The sequence below is a fragment of the Octopus bimaculoides genome, chromosome 11 (assembly GCF_001194135.2).
Source record: "Octopus bimaculoides isolate UCB-OBI-ISO-001 chromosome 11, ASM119413v2, whole genome shotgun sequence".
Classification (NCBI taxonomy): Eukaryota; Metazoa; Mollusca; class Cephalopoda; order Octopoda; family Octopodidae; genus Octopus; species Octopus bimaculoides.
This window is the reverse complement of record NC_068991.1, coordinates 56082565-56100120: the sequence shown is the minus strand read 5'-3', so window position 1 is coordinate 56100120 and position 17556 is coordinate 56082565. Positions and strand designations below refer to the sequence as shown.

General features: G+C 36.7%; 1 protein-coding gene across 1 annotated transcript in view; it reads right to left on the bottom strand.

Moving 5' to 3' along the window:
- Window positions 1-17288, bottom strand: part of LOC106876992 (uncharacterized) — a 46125-nt gene extending 28837 nt beyond the window's left edge. Inside the window, exons 1-7 of the mRNA XM_014925769.2 lie at window positions 17162-17288; window positions 13299-13659; window positions 12070-12556; window positions 11120-11210; window positions 7517-9496; window positions 2698-2817; window positions 2261-2404 (exon numbers count right to left, since the gene is read on the bottom strand). Coding sequence (XP_014781255.1) covers window positions 2261-2404; window positions 2698-2817; window positions 7517-9496; window positions 11120-11210; window positions 12070-12556; window positions 13299-13644 — 3168 coding nt within the window. The 5' untranslated portion in view covers window positions 13645-13659; window positions 17162-17288. The remainder of the gene's footprint in view (window positions 1-2260; window positions 2405-2697; window positions 2818-7516; window positions 9497-11119; window positions 11211-12069; window positions 12557-13298; window positions 13660-17161) is intronic.
- Window positions 17289-17556: the final 268 nt, after the last annotated feature.

The window sequence follows — 17556 nt, the reverse complement described above, 5'->3', positions numbered from 1 at the left end:
AATGCACCCCAGCCTTGCCCATGTGTTATGACCTACAGCTACATTGTATTATTTGTTCCTTTCTTATAGGCAGAATCAGCACACGAGGAGTATAAAGCAAACAACTCTTCTTTATAAAGATGTTTTTTGATCATTTTACTGATGAACAATGCTGCAGTTTCCATCTACCAAATTCAGTCACAAGTCTGTGGTTGGCCTAGGGTTATGCAGAGGGAACGTGGAACTATGTGGTTAGGAAGCAAACTTCTCAACCAAACAGTCATTCTTGCACCTAATATGTGCATATGTGTGTGTGTTTACATTTGTTGTTAAATTGTGTATTGTGTCCCACTGTGTCTCAAAGTTAGCAGTTCATGAAGCAGAGATCTATAAAATAAATGCCAGATTGAAATATGTACCGAGGTCAGTATGATCAATTAAATTTTTTAAGGTGATACCCCATCATGGTGACAGTCGAAAGACTAAACCCAGTAAAATAGTGTTTAAAGACTTAATTGCTTCAAATTTAAGGTAATGGATTATTAACCACAAGATAATGAGTTCAAAACTTCGTGTTGAACTTCCACTCTATACAATAACACTATATGTACGCTCTGGAGTTGATTTATTCAACTAAAACCCTGCAAGATGGTGCCCCAGCATGGCCACAGTCAAATGACTGAAACAAGTAAAAGATAGTCCTGGTGGTTGGGTTAGTGTGGGTTACAAAATTAAATGTAGTGTAAAGTTATAACACATTCCAAGAGAAAGTAGAGTAGCCTCCCATGGATCGATGACAGCCATAGCTGAACGGTGTCAACTGTGTGTGTACAGGGTCTGTCTGCCAATCTCTAGTTTAGTATACATATGCGTTTTGCTACGCTGTTATTATTGGTGTTATTATTGGTGAATAAGAGAGTTTGATGTCACTACTCTCATTTGCACCTTTTGCTGCAAGGTAGGTTCATCTGGGACTCTCAACAGGAAGAGGTCCAGTTTTGATTTGAAAACACATTCACTTTGTGTAGGTCCCTCAGGCTCTTTGGAAGAATATTAAAAAGCTGTGGGCCCCTGAAACCCAGGCTGTTGTAGTAACTGGTCCTAAAGCACGATGGCATTGCTGGGCTCTTTTTGGCACTGTGCAGTGTCGAGCCATTCTGGCATTGGTGTAGCTTTCAATGCCAAAATTTGGCACAATTCTTTCCAGGATCTTCCAGATGTATATTACTGCATACCTCTCCCGCCTTTGCTCCAGGAAGTAGTCTTAGCTGTTTCAGCCTTTCCCAGTAGCTGAGCTGTTGTAACAAGACAATCTTCTTTGTGAAGCTTCGCTGGATTGCTTCAAGGCTGCTGTTAATTTTACACTGTTAGGTGACTATAGCTGGGAGCAGTAATCCAGGTGGCTGAGAACTAATGTCCTCCAGAAGACCATCATGGTTTTTTTCTTTCTGGTCCTGAACGTTCTCAGGATCCAGCCAGCCAGTCGTCTGCACTTTGTGGCCATCCTGGTAATGTGCACTTGGAAAGAGGTATCATCACTCATGTCGATACCCAGGTCCCTCACTGATTTAGGCTCTGGAATTGTAATCCTCTGTGGGGATATTAGTCACTAAATTTATATTTACACATTTGATTCCAAAGATGTGTGATTTTTCTGGTATATTATGTCTAATTTTCCTTTGCATCCTCTATTTGTCTAATAGTACCTGCTCATTCAGTATGTAAATTTAGAATAGTATCAAGCACTCAGGGTTAGGTTTAGAATTTATGAAGAAATCAGGTATTATGCTGACTAGACTTAGCTAAGTTAATATCTCTCTTCTAAACAAAACCAAAAGTAATTATTTTCAGCAAGGTCTATGGTGATCTCTCCAGGTTGTCACGCTTCCTGGGGTTCACTGATCTCTTTGGATGAAGCAGATGATGAAGCAGCTTTAATATTTTTACATATGCTACATTTTTCCATGTTGCTACCAACTGCTACATAGTAAACAGTATCCTTAAAAGAAATGCATTTATATGAATTATACATGAAATGCAAATATATTTACACTGACAATGTGTGTGTGTGTGTGTGTGTGTGTGTGTGTGTGTGTGTGTGTGTGTGCATATGTGTACATGTATGCATATGTCTTATAACAGTAATTTGACATACAGAAATTGGTAAAATAAGTATTGAAGTCAATATAACCAAAGCAGAATGAAACAAATAAAAGAATAAAAGTCTCAATAACATAATAAACAAATTAAGGACATAAATTATATCAGAATATAAACTTACTTTTTCTTGTTCAGCCAGATCTATATTGATATTCTGGGTCTCAGTAGTTTTTCTAGGTGGAGAAGATTCTGAAGTAGGTTCAATATCTTTGCATTCATTACATGTTTTGATGTCACTAGCTATCACTACACATTTAAGAGTATCCTAAAATGGAGAGCATATCATCATCGTCATCCCTCTAAACACACTCTACTATCATAAAAGAACCCCTCCCTACTCCATGGTAATGTGACCCCAGATAACATTTTCTCTGAAAAACAAAATAAAAAGGCAGTTGGAACGTATTTGGTCACTGGTCTTTTTAATCACAACTGACCAGTCTCTAAACAAAAAGAACAATAGCAGTAGCAATAGTTATAACAATCACATAAATAATATATATTCTAATAACTTAATAACAGCCTTTACAGAAACAATATATCAAATTATAAACCTACCCTTTCATCTTTTGTAAAGATCTCTTGAGGTTTTCTAGGCTCTCTGTTAAATGCAGATGTTGAAATAGGTTCCTCATGTATGTAGCCATAAAGTGCTTCCTCTGGGTAGTCATTCCAATCCTAAAATGAAATACATACATACACACACATATAGTCAAAATAAGCAACAAGGATATCCAAAGTTAATGCAGTATGATCGTTTCATGCGACTCCATTTAATTAAGCAATGTGAACATTACATCAAATATAAAATGCAGAGCAATCCTCAGCTGCACAAAGATATAGAAATTTAATGAAATTACATTTATACAGAAGGACATTTTTATAACTACATCTAAACTCTCCATGTACTTTGTATATATGTATATGGTGTGTAATAAGTATATTCATACTAGCCTGTATGGTCTGGCTAAGTCAAAATGTTTTTTTGTATTCTTCCTTTCTACTTGGAGAGTTTAGATGTAGTTATAAAAATATGTCCTTCTGTTTAAATGTAATTTCATTAAATTTCTATATCTTTGTGCAGCTGAGGATTGCTCTGCATTTTATATTTGATGTAATGTTCACATTGCTTAATTAAATGGAGTCGCATGAAACGATTGTACTGCATTAACTTTGGATATCCTTGTTGCTTATTTTGACCTTAATCACCTTATTTTGAAACTGTATGGATAATACCATACTTAATTCTGGTGCCTAAACTTAAGTACCATATTCACCTGAATCTAAATTTTTTACGGTACACACACATATATATAGATATGTATATATTTTAACTTGTTTCACTCATTAAACTGCAGCCATGCTAGGACACAACTTTAAAGAATTTTAGTTGAAGGAATCAATCCCATTACTTTTTTTAAGCCTGATATTCTTTTTAATCAGTCTCTTTTGCCAAACCACTGTGTTACTGGAACACCAACACTGATTGTCAAGTGCTGATGGAGGATACAGAAACAAGGAAACACACACACAATTCTTTCAATTTCTGTCAACCAAATCCACTCGCAAGGCTTTGGTTAGCCCAGGCATACAGTAGAAGACACTTGCCCAAGGTGTCATGAACACACATACTCATATGTACACACATGTTTGCATATGTGTGTATCTGTGTGCACAAGTACTTGTGTGTAAGTACAAGTATTTGTCTGTATGTACTTTGTATATATATGAGCGTGGCCGTTGCCAGTACCGCCTGACTGGCCTTCATGTGGGTGACACATAAAAGCACCCACTACACTCCCTGAGTGGTTGGCGTTAGGAAGGGCATCTAGCTGTAGAAACTCTGCCAAATCAGATTGGAGCTTGGTGTAGCCATCTGGTTTCACCTTTCCTCAGTCAAATCGTCCAACCCATGCTAGCATGGAAAGCGGATGTTAAACGATGATAATGATGATGGTGTGTAATAAGTATATCCATAAGTGAGTGTGTGCTTATGTATTCCAGAATGTGTAACTACATGGTAGGCATATACATGTATATGAGGTGATATCAAAAAGTTCCTAGACTTTTTGATAACACCTGTAGTGTGCCAGCAGAATGTAGCACATGGTCCCATGCACAGTGGGAGCTAGCAGGAGCCTTCATGAGGCAGTGTGCCAAGTGACATCACTGTGTTTACTTCACAAGTTGTGAAATTTGTGTTTTTGTGATGATGTGTATGCTGTGGCCTGCGATTCTGTCATGGACAGGAACAATGAGCCAACGTTAAATCTTACATTAAACTTTGGAAGTCTGCTACAGAGACATTGAGCATGTTTTGGCAAGCTTACAGTGAAGAGACAATGAATCATACACAATGCTTTGAGTGGCATTGATGATGAGCAATCTGGAAGACCTGCCATGAGTGTCATCCTTGGAATTGTGGTATTGTGCATCGAGAATTTGACCCATAGGGCTAGACTATCAATCAAGAGTTCTGCTGTGGTGTTTTGAAGCATTTGAGGGAGGACATTCAGTGAAAGCAACTGGATCTATGGAGTGCAAAGAATCGGATTGTTCACTAAGCTCTCCTCACTTGTGAGTTTTTCACCAAAAACAACATGGTATTACTTCCACACCCGGCCTATTCACCAGATTTAGCACCTACAGACTTCCATCTCTTCCCCAAGACAAAAATGCAGCTCAAAGGTCACCATTTTAACACTATTGTCAAGATCCAGAGCGAATCACAGAAGGTCCTCAACTCACTTACAGAAAATGAGTTCCAGACTGGATTCCAAAAGTGACAGGAATGCAGGGATGGGTGGATTACTGCACAAGGTGATTATTTCAAAGGAGATTATGTTAAAACTAAGGTAAATTAGTTATTTTTTATTAAGCATAACTAACTCGGGAACCTTTTGATACCACCTAGTGTGCATGCATGTTTTATGGCACAGTCAGGTTGAAGATGTAGTTCCAGTTTATGTTCAGCCTGAACATCTGTAAGTTGACATAGGCATGCAAAACATGGACAAGAACAGGATTCCAGAGAGTTGATTTTCAAGAGAAGAAATGTTTATTGAGCACAGTGGTTAGTAAAGGATCCAAGCATTATGATACAATAATGATCCATTATTATATGAGCATTATGATCCAAGCATTATAATACAATAAAGGGGACAAGAAAAAGAGAAACGTTGGGTGCTTCTGAATGTAGTTGTTTTGTAACAACCTAGTTGATAGGAACATAGGCCATTCATCATCGTTCGTTTAACGTCCGCTCTCCATGCTAGCATGGGTTGGACGATTTGACTTAGGACTGGTGAAACCGGATGGCAACACCAGGCTCCAATCTGATTTGGCAGAGTTTCTACAGCTGGATGCCCTTCCTAACACCAACCACTCAGAGAGTGTAGTGGGTGCTTTTACGTGTCACCCACACGAAGGCCAGTCAGGCGGTACTGGCAACGGCCACGCTCAAAATGGTGTATTTTATGTGCCACCCGCACAAGAGCCAGTCCAGGGGCACTGGCAATGATCTCGCTCAAAAATCCTTACACATGTCACGGGCACAAGTGCTAGAAAGGCGACGCTGGGCACAGGTGCTATCCCGATTTCGCTTTCGCTTGCCCCAATAAGTCTTCGCAAGCTGAGTTGTAGTAGCAAAAAAGAAGGGTCAAATATGGAGAAGGTAATGTGGTTCAGAGGCTGTAGAAATTCAAGTTATCATTATGTCTTATTCTTTAAGACATAACATCTCTGTGCCAAGATTACAGAAATGTGTCCTTATTCTTTAAGATAATAGAGTGTGGTTTGAGGAAAAGTTAATGGTTTTTCTTACAGATCTATCAACTGCATAGAGATCCAAAATATGCTTGTGTACATAAGTATGAATCATCATCATCATTTAGCATCTATGTTTCATGCTGACATGGGTTTGACATGATTCAATGGACCCAAGGACTGCATCAAGATCTAGTATCTGCTTTGATATGGTTTCTATAACAGGATGCTCTTTGCAACACCAACCACTTTACAGTGTGTATACTTTTTTCAAGCCACCAAGCACTTGTGTGGCTATCATGCAATTTGTAAGACTATAAACCTAGGAGAGGTGACTTTATACTGGTAGATGAGAAGGCAAAAGATAGTTAAAAAGTATATTATTGTACATAGGTGTTAATTTATATAGGTATCTGTGTACATAGATGCTGGATTGGTTAATTAGCCCCAGATCAGAATGGACAAACAACACAAATAGAAGCAGACAAATGGACAGACAGAGATGACATACAGAGAGAGAGAGAGAGAAAGAGAAGTAGACAGACAGATAAAGCAAGGTAGCAGCTGTTGGGATTTGGTCTTGTTCACAAAACAAGTTATCTCTGAGAAACATGTTTCAGTCATTTTGATGTCATTAAGCTCTTCAGACAGCGAGATGATCATCGAAGTACACAGTGAAAAATCTTTTGATAAAAGAAAGAGAAGCACAAGGACATCTGGTCTACATATGTGAAACTAAATCATATTGAAAACCTGTACAGAAAGACTGGGTTGTGTTATTGTGTTATCTATGTAGGTGGTAGTGGTGGGAGTATATGAGATTAGAAATTATCAGAAAAGGGTTAATATCAAAGTGGCTGAGGTGATACTTGAGACCAGCAGAGTTGGTGGGAAAAGAATAGCAAGAAATCAATGACAGCACATGTAGTGACTGTAGTGTAGAATATAGACAGCAAGGTTTAATAGAGTCGGCAGTATATTGTATGGTTGGCAAGAAATAATACATGTATAGGAGGGTTAGAAATATATAGAAGGTTGAGCAAGAAAGCTTCATCATCATTTAATGCTCACATTTCCATGCGTGAATGGGTCAGATGGAATATGTTGAGGAAGGTTTTCTATGGCTGGATGCCCTTTCTGTCACCTATTCTCACCTTTTTCTCTATTTCTGAGCAAAGTAATATTTTCTCATGGCCAGACATGTTTTTCATGGAAGACTGGTAATGAGCAACCTTGCTTGTATGACAATGATGCTCATTTACAACCATCATGTGATGTCTAGACAAGGGCGCACACACACACATATACAATGGGTTTCTTTTAATTTGCATCTACCAAATCTACTCACAAGGCTTTGGTCAGCCCGGGGCTATAGTAGAAGACACTTGCCCAAGGTTCCACACAGTGGGATTGAACCCATGAACATAAAGCACATTTCTCAACCACACAGTGAGATCTGTGTCTTCATACTAGATGCATATTCTAGGGAGTGTTATCAGGGTTAAAAATTTCTCATTTATTCCCTAAAAGCAATGATGGTTGCTCAGTGCATTTTGTCTTAGATGATTGCGATAATAAGAAATTTAGGGCAATAATGATAATGGGGTCTTACCAACGATGGCATAGATGCGCAAGAGCATGCAGGAACAGCTTGGATGCTTAGAATATCTAGTGATGCTGTTTCTTCCTTTGCAGAATCATAATTGTCTCCATTTGTCTGGTTATCTTTATCATTAGTTCCTATTTTATTTTCTCTATTGTAATCAACATCTGACACATTGTCTAAACAACATTCTGTGCTAAAATGAAGAACCAAATTTGATTTCTTTGAAGAATTAGGTTTTAGTTCCTCACTTTTGGTATTCTGTGAATTATTTTTGTCATTCTTTGTAACTGGTGCTTCGGAGGAGTGGCTATCTACCTCAACAATCCGAGACACCATTCTAACTTTTTGATTTTTCTTATTAAATAGAACATTATGTTTATATTTTTCAGCAGCTTCAGAAATACCCCTTTTCAGTTCTGTCTCCCAAACACTTAATACTTCATCAGAAAAACATTTTTTTGGCATTGCTCTCTTACGCGCAAATCTTAATAAGTCAGTGCATACATCAACAGAATTGCGTCTCTGAGTAAGGAATGTCGTGAGATCAGGTAGAGTGGTACTTATATTGTCTGTTGTTGAAAGAACTGAACAAACATTGGGTAAGTTATAATTAAAGTCAGTATTTTTCATCATAATGACTGGCCTTGATATAGAGCTGTTTTCCCAAATATAGGCAGAAGTAACATTTGTTCCTGAATACAAAGGTTCTGCAGTCCTTATCGATATATTAGTTCCATAAGTAATTCTTTTATGGAAATCTGGAAGAGTTTTCTTTTCATCATCTGAACTTAAATCTGTTTTTGTTAAGCGGATTACTGCTCCATGGATAACCGGTGTGACTTCAATATTTTCGTCTTCAATATCATTCTGAAATGTTACTCTGTCATGTGCTTGCTCTTCTGGCTGAGGAATATGATCTAATTTGACCCCAGTTTCGTCAAGGGGAGTACTATGTTCATTATTAGAATTCTCATCATTTTCTAACTCTGTTCCTGAACTAGCTTCACTGTTTGAAATTACACAGTTAGAAAATCCACCTTCAATATATTTTACCCTACCATACCTTCTTACAGTAGTTGTATCATTATTATAACAAGTAAACATTTTGTTTTTACTGAAAATATGTGAAGCTGAGGGAAAATGTTTCTTGTTGTTTATGGAACCATTTTCAACATCTCCTAAAACTGTTTTAGGTTTTAGTGTTAGATAAGAATCTTTGATAATTGTTGGTTTCTTTCGCCTAACAAACATACAAGAAACACCTGGAGTTCTCTTATGAAGGATTTTAGATATTTTATTGTTTACTTTTAATCTGTTAGATTTAATGAACAAACGCATTTTAGATTGTCGTTTAATTCTCAAGTTCTTTGTTTGCCCACAGATTGTTTTAATTTTACTAGAATTATCTAATGAAAACAATTTTCCACAAAGTGGATTTATCTCTGTAGTATAATCAAACAGATTGTAGATACCACTTGATAAATCTATTGCATTGCTTCTTTTGCTAAGTAAAACAGATGCTGATTTTTCAATCAAAACTGGCACTCCATTTATTTGAGCAGTGTTGTCATGAGTTACTGCTTTCTGTTTTGTTAGGTCAGACTTAAATTCTGTTGTAGATTTGACTAACTGATTAGATCCATCCAAAATCTCTTTAAATTGATTGAATGATGATTTGTTTAAACTGCTTTCTGTTTTACTTTGCGTTTGCAACTTCTCATCTCTCTTGTTAAGCTGAACTGAAGAAATATTCTCACAAGATCTGGCATTCATAGAATTTCCCATAAAAGACTGAATATCATTAAAAACATTTGGTGAAAAATGACAGTTTCGATTATAATTACAAATTTCTTCAGAGTTTAACTTTGGGACAAGATCTGATTTGGCATTGTTCACACATGATTCTCCACCACATATTTGCGTTATATTTTGTTTGGATTGAATATTGCCTTCCAAAACACTGGATGTCAGACAATTATTGGCACCCTGAAAAATCAAAAAATTCTAGAATCAAAACAATGTTTTAAACTGGATGTACAAATTAGATTAGTTAAATATATTCCAATTTTAGTGTAAATAGATAATTTGTTTCTATGTTGTAGAAAAGTAAAATGGGGAGGTGATTATGTAGGTGTTAGTCAGCTTAAGGTGTGTCTTCTCATGAGGTTTCCTTTCAGAAGCAAAACTATGCACCTCATTTACATTACATAAACTTTTTTATCTGTAACTAAAATACTTAATAGCTCATTTTTGAATAATGATTTAGCTAAAAGAAGGGGATGTGCCTATGACAATCACACGCTCTCTGAGACTGTGAAATGTCTCAGTTTGAAATGTCTGAAGGCAAAACATAGATGGGAAGAACTTTTAAAGAATTAATGTTCTGAAGAACAAAACTGAATGACATTGAAATGTTACAAACAAAGCAAGTTTCTCAACAAGTTACCTATACAATTAGCAACTGGATTAAAAATCGAGAGAAAGGCTCTCAATAGTACTTCAGTTTGTATCCAAAGAATTCAAATTTCATTACAAATCTATAGAAAGCATTAAAAACAGTTGTCACTCATTTCCTAGCATTTGGTTGTGACTTCAAAGAAATGTTTAGATTTTCCTTCTTTCCGTCATACACCAATATCTAGGCTAATTAATTAATTTTTTTTAATCACACCATCATTGATTAGCAAAGCCACATTTCTTTGATGGTAAGTGGCACAAACAATCACAGTGTCTGATTAAATTACTTGTATTTAATTACATTCCTTTACATCTGAATTTAAATCCTTCCTTGAGTCAATTCAAAAAAAAGATTATAAGTAAATTCTTGAGAATACAGAATGATGAGATGGTAAGTAATCCTAGAGCTGTGTCTACTATTTTTCAATTCTCCAGTAGAAATAATTCTGTTAGCATTGGCAGAATCTACAGAGAGGTACACATCTTCATCATCATTTAATTTCTGTTTTTGTTTTCTATGCTGGCAGAAGTTGCATAGCTTACTAGGAACCAATGAGCCAGAAAGCTCTGTTGAGCTCCAATGTCTGCTTTCACAAGGTGAATGCACTGGGTTGCTTTTTAAATGAACAAACTGCCTCAAATCCTGCTGAGGTAGACTTTACTATTCATCCTTCTGAGCTTTGTAAAATAAGTACCAATACTGAAGGTGCATGGCTCAGTGGTTAGAGTGTCAGACTCATAATCATGAGGTAGTGAGTTCAATTCCTGGCTAGGGTGTGTGTTGTGTTCATGAGCAAGACACTTTATTTTGTGTGGCTCCAGTTCACTCAGCTGTAGAAATATGTTGTGACATCACTGCTACCAAGCTGTATCAAGCCTTTGCCTTTCCCTTGGATAACATCAGTGGCATGGAGAGGGGAGACTAGTATGCATGGGCGATTGCTGGTCTTCCACAAACAACCTTGCCTGAACTTGTGCCTTGGAGGGGAACTTTCTAGGTGCAATCTCATGGCCAGTCATGACTGAAATGGGTCTTTACCGATACTGGAATTGAAATGAATGAAAACTCTCTCTCCTAAATATTTTCAGCCTAGCAACAAAATTAGAACCATTAATTAACAAAGAAAATAATTATTTTTAATGAATCCTTACTGTGGTAGAATTTTCTTCAGCTGTTTTAAAACAATTTCTGGGGTTTTCACTTGTGTGGTTTATGTCTCCCCTGAGTAACTGATATCTTTGTCTGATACAAAAATAAGTTGAACAACAACATTAATACAAAAGGCACCACTAATTCATCAAGAGGAATGACATGGTCAACTGGTTTCCACATTCACCAATTCTTTTCAAAAAATCTTAAAACTTAATGTGCTGCATAAGGTTTTTTTGTTCAGTTTAAACAGGACATTCAATTCTACTTTTGTCATATCATACCTTATGTCACTTAACTGTATTGAATAGCTAGTTAAGCAAATGGTCATAAATCTTTTTAAGTTTGGTGTTAGCATCCTGCACTCTCTCTCTCTCTCTCATACACACACACATTATTTTATAACAGTTGAAAATCTGTACTAAATAATATAATAAATAAATAAATGCGCCCTTTTAAAGCCTAGCCAGGCTCATGGGCCCAGTTTCCCTGTTTCAATGGTGTATGTGTTTCCCAGCTGGATGGGACGCCAGTCCATCACAGCGTTACTCATTTATGACAGCTGAGTGGACTGGAGGAACGTGAAATGAAGTGTTTTGCTCAAGAACACAGCGCGCCGCCCGGTCCAGGAATCGAAACCACAATCTTACGATCATGATGCCGATGCCCTAACCACTGAGCCACGTGCCTCCACACTAAATAATATAGTAGTGCATATTTTGCAATTCTAAATGGAAGGATCTGTAACCTTTCCTTTAGGATTAGTACCCTAAGACTGTTTTTGATTAAGGTAAGAATTATTTTCTTTTGTAAAGTTAATTAATTCACATGATATATAATTTCCCTCACACACGTACAGATGCATTTGTTTCTCATGTGTGTGTGTATGTGTGTTTGTGGCAAAATGAACATTTGATGTCACGTCTTAAAAGAAAACCCAAGAGAACGTTACCGAACAGATTCTGCAACAACAATTTCACAGACACTTGATTCTCGGAACAGTTTAGCCATGGTGCAAGCATAACGCAATTCCTGCATGGTCATTTGGGTGAAGCGAACGTGTTTAATAAGAGTTGTAAAATAAATCTTTCGATTCTTGAAGCTATGATAGGTCCATTTTAGTAAGTTGTCAAGCACCTCCAATTCCCATCGTATATTTAAGTTGTCACTTGATAAAAGTCTTGACAAAACATTTATCTCTATTTTCATGTAAAGTTCATGTTCACAAACTTTACTGAAGTTATTCTCAACGAACTGGAAAGCCATACGAAAAACTTGATTTGAAAGCGGTATGTTTTTGGTTAAAATAATTATTAGAGCTTGTTCTAAATCCATATCTTGAATGAAATTAGTGCAAAGTTCACAGATAGTTGGGATTTTCAAATCCATTGCGGCCATGGAAACTTCGGCAACATTCGTTCTTTTCAAACCCAGTTTACCTGAAACCAAAATTTAAGAAAATCAATTATAAAATCTTGTTTATGTGGTAGTTGAGGGGAAAAAGGTATGCTAAAATATTAATCTCAAATTTTGGCACGAGGTCACAAATCTTAGGAGAAAAGCACAATCAATTTTAATCAACTTAAATATTTAATCAATATTTTATTTGAGATTCAAAATCACGATCTTGTGATTATGAGTGCAACACACTAACCACTAAACCACCAGCTTACATCATAAATGATGACAATGATGTAGGGTTGTGACCTAGAGGTGACTGTGTTGCACTTATGATCATAAGATCATGATTTCAAATCCTGGACCGAGAGGCATATTTCTTCCATATTTCTTAGGTTTCATCGAATGACTCAAATTGGCAACCTTTCATAAACAATGATAATGTCACTGTATGAATCTTAAATGCCTCATCAAACAGTGCTGATTATAAGATATGAAATGATCCCTATAAGACCCAATCATTTACAACTTCATTTAAATATGTTGTTACTGGAAATAGCATTATTATTGATGTGCTAATTAAGACCAACTTTGAATTTATTTGTATCATATTCCTAGCAATAATGTCAATTATTTCTACTAAGCCTTTCTCTAACTGCTCAGAAGAATAAACATGTACATTTATTTTTTTAAAATCAGAATACAAAAACACTGCAAACAAACTAGCATCAGCCATCAAACCTACAACTATCTGAATATAACTATACATCAGAGATGTCTTACCTGTATATATGTACTCAAGCAACAGTTCAAATATGTGTGGTTTAATGGAATCCACATATATAGTTAAACGCTTGTTGTGATTGCTATATCTCTCAGTTATGTTGCGGAAAATATAACTATTGCATGCGAGCATTATACTATGTACCATGAAGTACTGATTTCTCGACGCAACTATTGTGTCACAGAATTCACCCTTCTTTCTGTCGTTGTTGACAAATTGAAATATCTTTGTTAAATAGTTGATTTCTTTCTTAGAGACATATGTAGTTTGTTCATTCTCAGAGACATATGGAGGTTTTTCATTTGGGACTGGTTTCCGCCGACCTTGACTGAATCGTGTACCCATAATTCCTAAGGAAAACTTTGAAAAGAACATTAACAAAATATAAAACAAGGTCAAAGAAAAAGAAATTGAACATTGAATCAAACTAAGAATAACTTTTAAATTCAAGATAGTTTGATGCTTAAACCCACAGCATTTAAACTGGCCATATCCAGCCCAAATATTCTACCTGTTCTGTGTTCAAAACCAGCCAGATCTTGTCATTTCACATCTACTCTACAATGTCATTCTAAAAATAAACAATCACACCATTGAAATTTTAATACTACAAGATAATAAGTGATTAATTTTAAACAACGTGACTAAATAAGCATTAAATCTGACAGAATAATCTGAATGCTAAAGGATTAATGAAAGATCTTACTATTCTGTAAATGATGCAGTTTGACAAATTTATCGCCATTTTTCTGACCACTATTCATGAGAGGGTTGTGGGGATAGAATCCTCAATTATCTCCTCTATGGAGACATATCAGAAGCAACCATCATTACACTTTCCTGCTGGGTTCCCAAGTATGACCAAATGAGACTATGGATATCATCCAGCCATCTTGCTCATAGTCTTCCCCTAGGTCTCCTGCTGGATGGCACACCTTGAAGAATTAATTTGGTGATTCTCTTCTGGAGTATCTTATAATAATTTTGCTTGTCATTCCATTACTTAGCCCATTTATAATACTTTCACATGATTAGGAGAAAAGAGGGAGAAAGAAAGAGTGAGAGAAAAAGAGGGAGGGAGAAGCGTTCCTGACGCGAGATAGAGGGAATATAATTGTATTGCTTTCACATAATTAGTTGAAGGGAAAGAGAGGAGAAAGAAAAAGGAGAGAGAAAAAGAGGATAAAGCAGAGTGAGACAGGAAGAGGGAGAAAGAAAAAAGAGGGAGTGAGAAAAACAGAGAGAAAAAAGAAAGAGATAGAAACATCTGTGACATGAAGTAGAGGGAACATAATATTATGTGGTTGAAAAAGTTAGTTGAAGGTAGTAATGATATAGAGGAGGAGAGTTGAAAATATAATTTTAACAGAGGGGTGGTGTTCTGATGGTGAGGTTAAAGAAAGGCAGAGAGAGAGAGAGGAGGAAGAGAGAGAATTTCAACACCTACACAGGTCTCTTTTCTTTTTGCCCTTTCAAAGCCTAGCCAGGCTCATGGGCCCAGTTTCCCGGTTTCTATGGCGTCTGTGCCCCCACCCCAGCTAGATGGGACGCCAGTCCATCGCAGCGTTACTCAAGAAACAGGAAGAAAAAGTGAGAGAAAGTTGGGGCGAAAGAGTACAACAGGGGTTGCCACCACTTCCTGCCGGAGCCTCATGGAGTTTAGATGTTTTCGCTCAATAAACACTCACAACGCCCAGTCTGGAAATCGAAACCACGATCCTCCAACCGCGAGTCTGCTGCCCTAACCACTAGGCCATTGCGCCTCCACTAATAGATAAATGTGCCCTTTTTAAAGCCTAGTCAGTCTCATGGGCCCGGTTTCAATGGCATACGTGTTCCCTAGCTGGATGGGATGCCAGTCCATTGCAGCATTACTCATTTTTGCCAGCTGAGTGAACTGGAGCAAGGGGAAATGAAGTGTTTTGCTCAAGAACACATCGCGCCACCTGGTCCAGGAATCGAAACCACAATCTTACGATCATGATGCTGACACCCTAACCACTCAGCCATGCACCTCCACTTACACAGGTCACAACTCTTCATTTAAAATCTAATCTAGGACACTGCTTATAGATTGTCACTTCTTTACAGAAAAAATCCAATTTCTTCGATTATAAAGTACTGTTATGAAACTTCATATGACTAGCAAGTCTGGCTTTGGACAAGTAGACCCTACTTGCAGGTGTTACAAATGTAGAATCTAATCTGAGACACTGTATAAATACAGGGATAGAAAACAAGATGACAAGCACTTCCTCCATTCCTTCACCCCCACACCTAATCACTATTCCAATGGTGTCTCTTACTCTCTCCACTACCACCAACCTCTAACAACTATAAATCTATTCCTTTCAACATATTTTATTCTCTCATTCTCTCTGTTCACCTCAGAATTATTGTTTCCTCTTCTAATCTTCTTCAATTGTAGATGCCCTTTTAGGCCCGAAGTTTTGCAAGTTGCAAGGCAACCTCACTTGTGTTGGTGCCATAAATAATAAAAAAAAAACAAAAAAAAAACAGGTATCCTGTGCATTCTGCAAAGCTGTTGCAATCCTGTGCATTCTGCAAAGCTGTTGAGGAAAGATCAGAAGTTGATATCCAGCTGTAAAACTCTGCCAAAGATATTGATGCACAATGTGGTCCTTTGATTAGTTGGATCCTGTCAATAATATGTTGAGAGCATGCAATGTGAATCAGAGAGCAAAGTGCAGCTTTGCCACTGCTTCATATTTCAGTAGAAGCTATCCATTATCAAAACATATAACTATAATGTGTCCCAGTCCCGCGGTACAATGTATAATGTATGAATGGCTGAGTTAGTTTAGATCTGTACCCAGTAGAACAGTGTATATTCATTCTACGTTTTCCTGACTTTTGTTGGGATGAAAATTTACTGAAGGCTACAGCATTCCAACTGATTGAAATACTATTGAGATTTTTTACATGATGACTTATGTTGTACTTGATGGCATAAAAGATGCACTGGCATATTAGATGCACTTCATTTTCAGCAGCGCATATTCAAGCAAAGATTTTTAGTGCATTAAAATTTTATGGTCGGCCCAGCTTCGCTTATAGGACCCGGAGTGATCAAATGCGTCAAGGATGACATCAAATACAACTGACTTTTATACGACTTCTCATATACATTCTTCAGGCAATTTTTATTATCAAAATATTCTAAAATATACTTTCATATATATCAGAAAAGTCGTTAGTGTCGTTGGAGCGTTGAACACTACACTTCACAATATTGAACTACTGAGCTTTACGTTCTGAGTTCAAATTCTACTGAGGTTAACTTCGCCTTTCTTCCTTCGGTATTCGATAAACAACTATTTAAGTACTAGGGATGAATAAATCAACTGATCCCTTTCCTCCTAAATTTAAGCCTTTTGCTTATGTTAGAAAAATTCTTTGAGTAATTCGATACTTGGATGACTTAAGGAAAAAAAAAGACGATTTTATAAAGCCTGAAACAATATGAAAGAAAATGTTAATATATATATTTTAATAATATATATATAGATAGCATAAATTTCTGATGGATTATTAGAGGTAAACCTCATACAACGCCAGCATTATCATCATCATCATCACAACCACCACCACAGCGATCCATTACTGGCTCACGCGCTAATGAAGGAACTTCTATGTGGTCACTTGATTTACTAGAAATAACAGCCAAGATCCTTGGGGGTGGTCAAAGCTTAGTGTTAGACAATAACGGTGAAATGACTTTCAGGGTTAATCAACAACAACTAATAGTCTTTGGATAATTCTAGCAGAGTTAATTCAGTGTAAGTATTCGTTAGAGTTTATTATTCCTTAAAAGAAACCATCAGATTTTTTTAATATTTACCTCTTATAGTTATCCATCAAGGAGGAGAAATTCTCTGGTAAATGTTGTTCAATATATACAACAGCTGCAATATTTTTTGCCTCTGTTGAATTTACTGCTCTTTCAAATTGGAACGCTGGCAGACAAGGGAGACTACTTATTAACGGCTGAGTTATGTCCCTTGTACTCTAACTTTTAATTCCATTAAGTTTTTATTTTTGTGAGTTTTAACAGAATCGCAGTAAATCGACGAGGAGAAAATGAAATAATTTTCAGTTTAATTGGAGGATTAATTTAAAACTGAATGGGCTGTGAACAAAATCCACTTACTTGGAAGTTTAAGGTGTGGTGTTTCCCATATGGCATCATACCCGAAAGCTTTATGATTCCACCGTGACTAAGGTGGAGGCAATGGA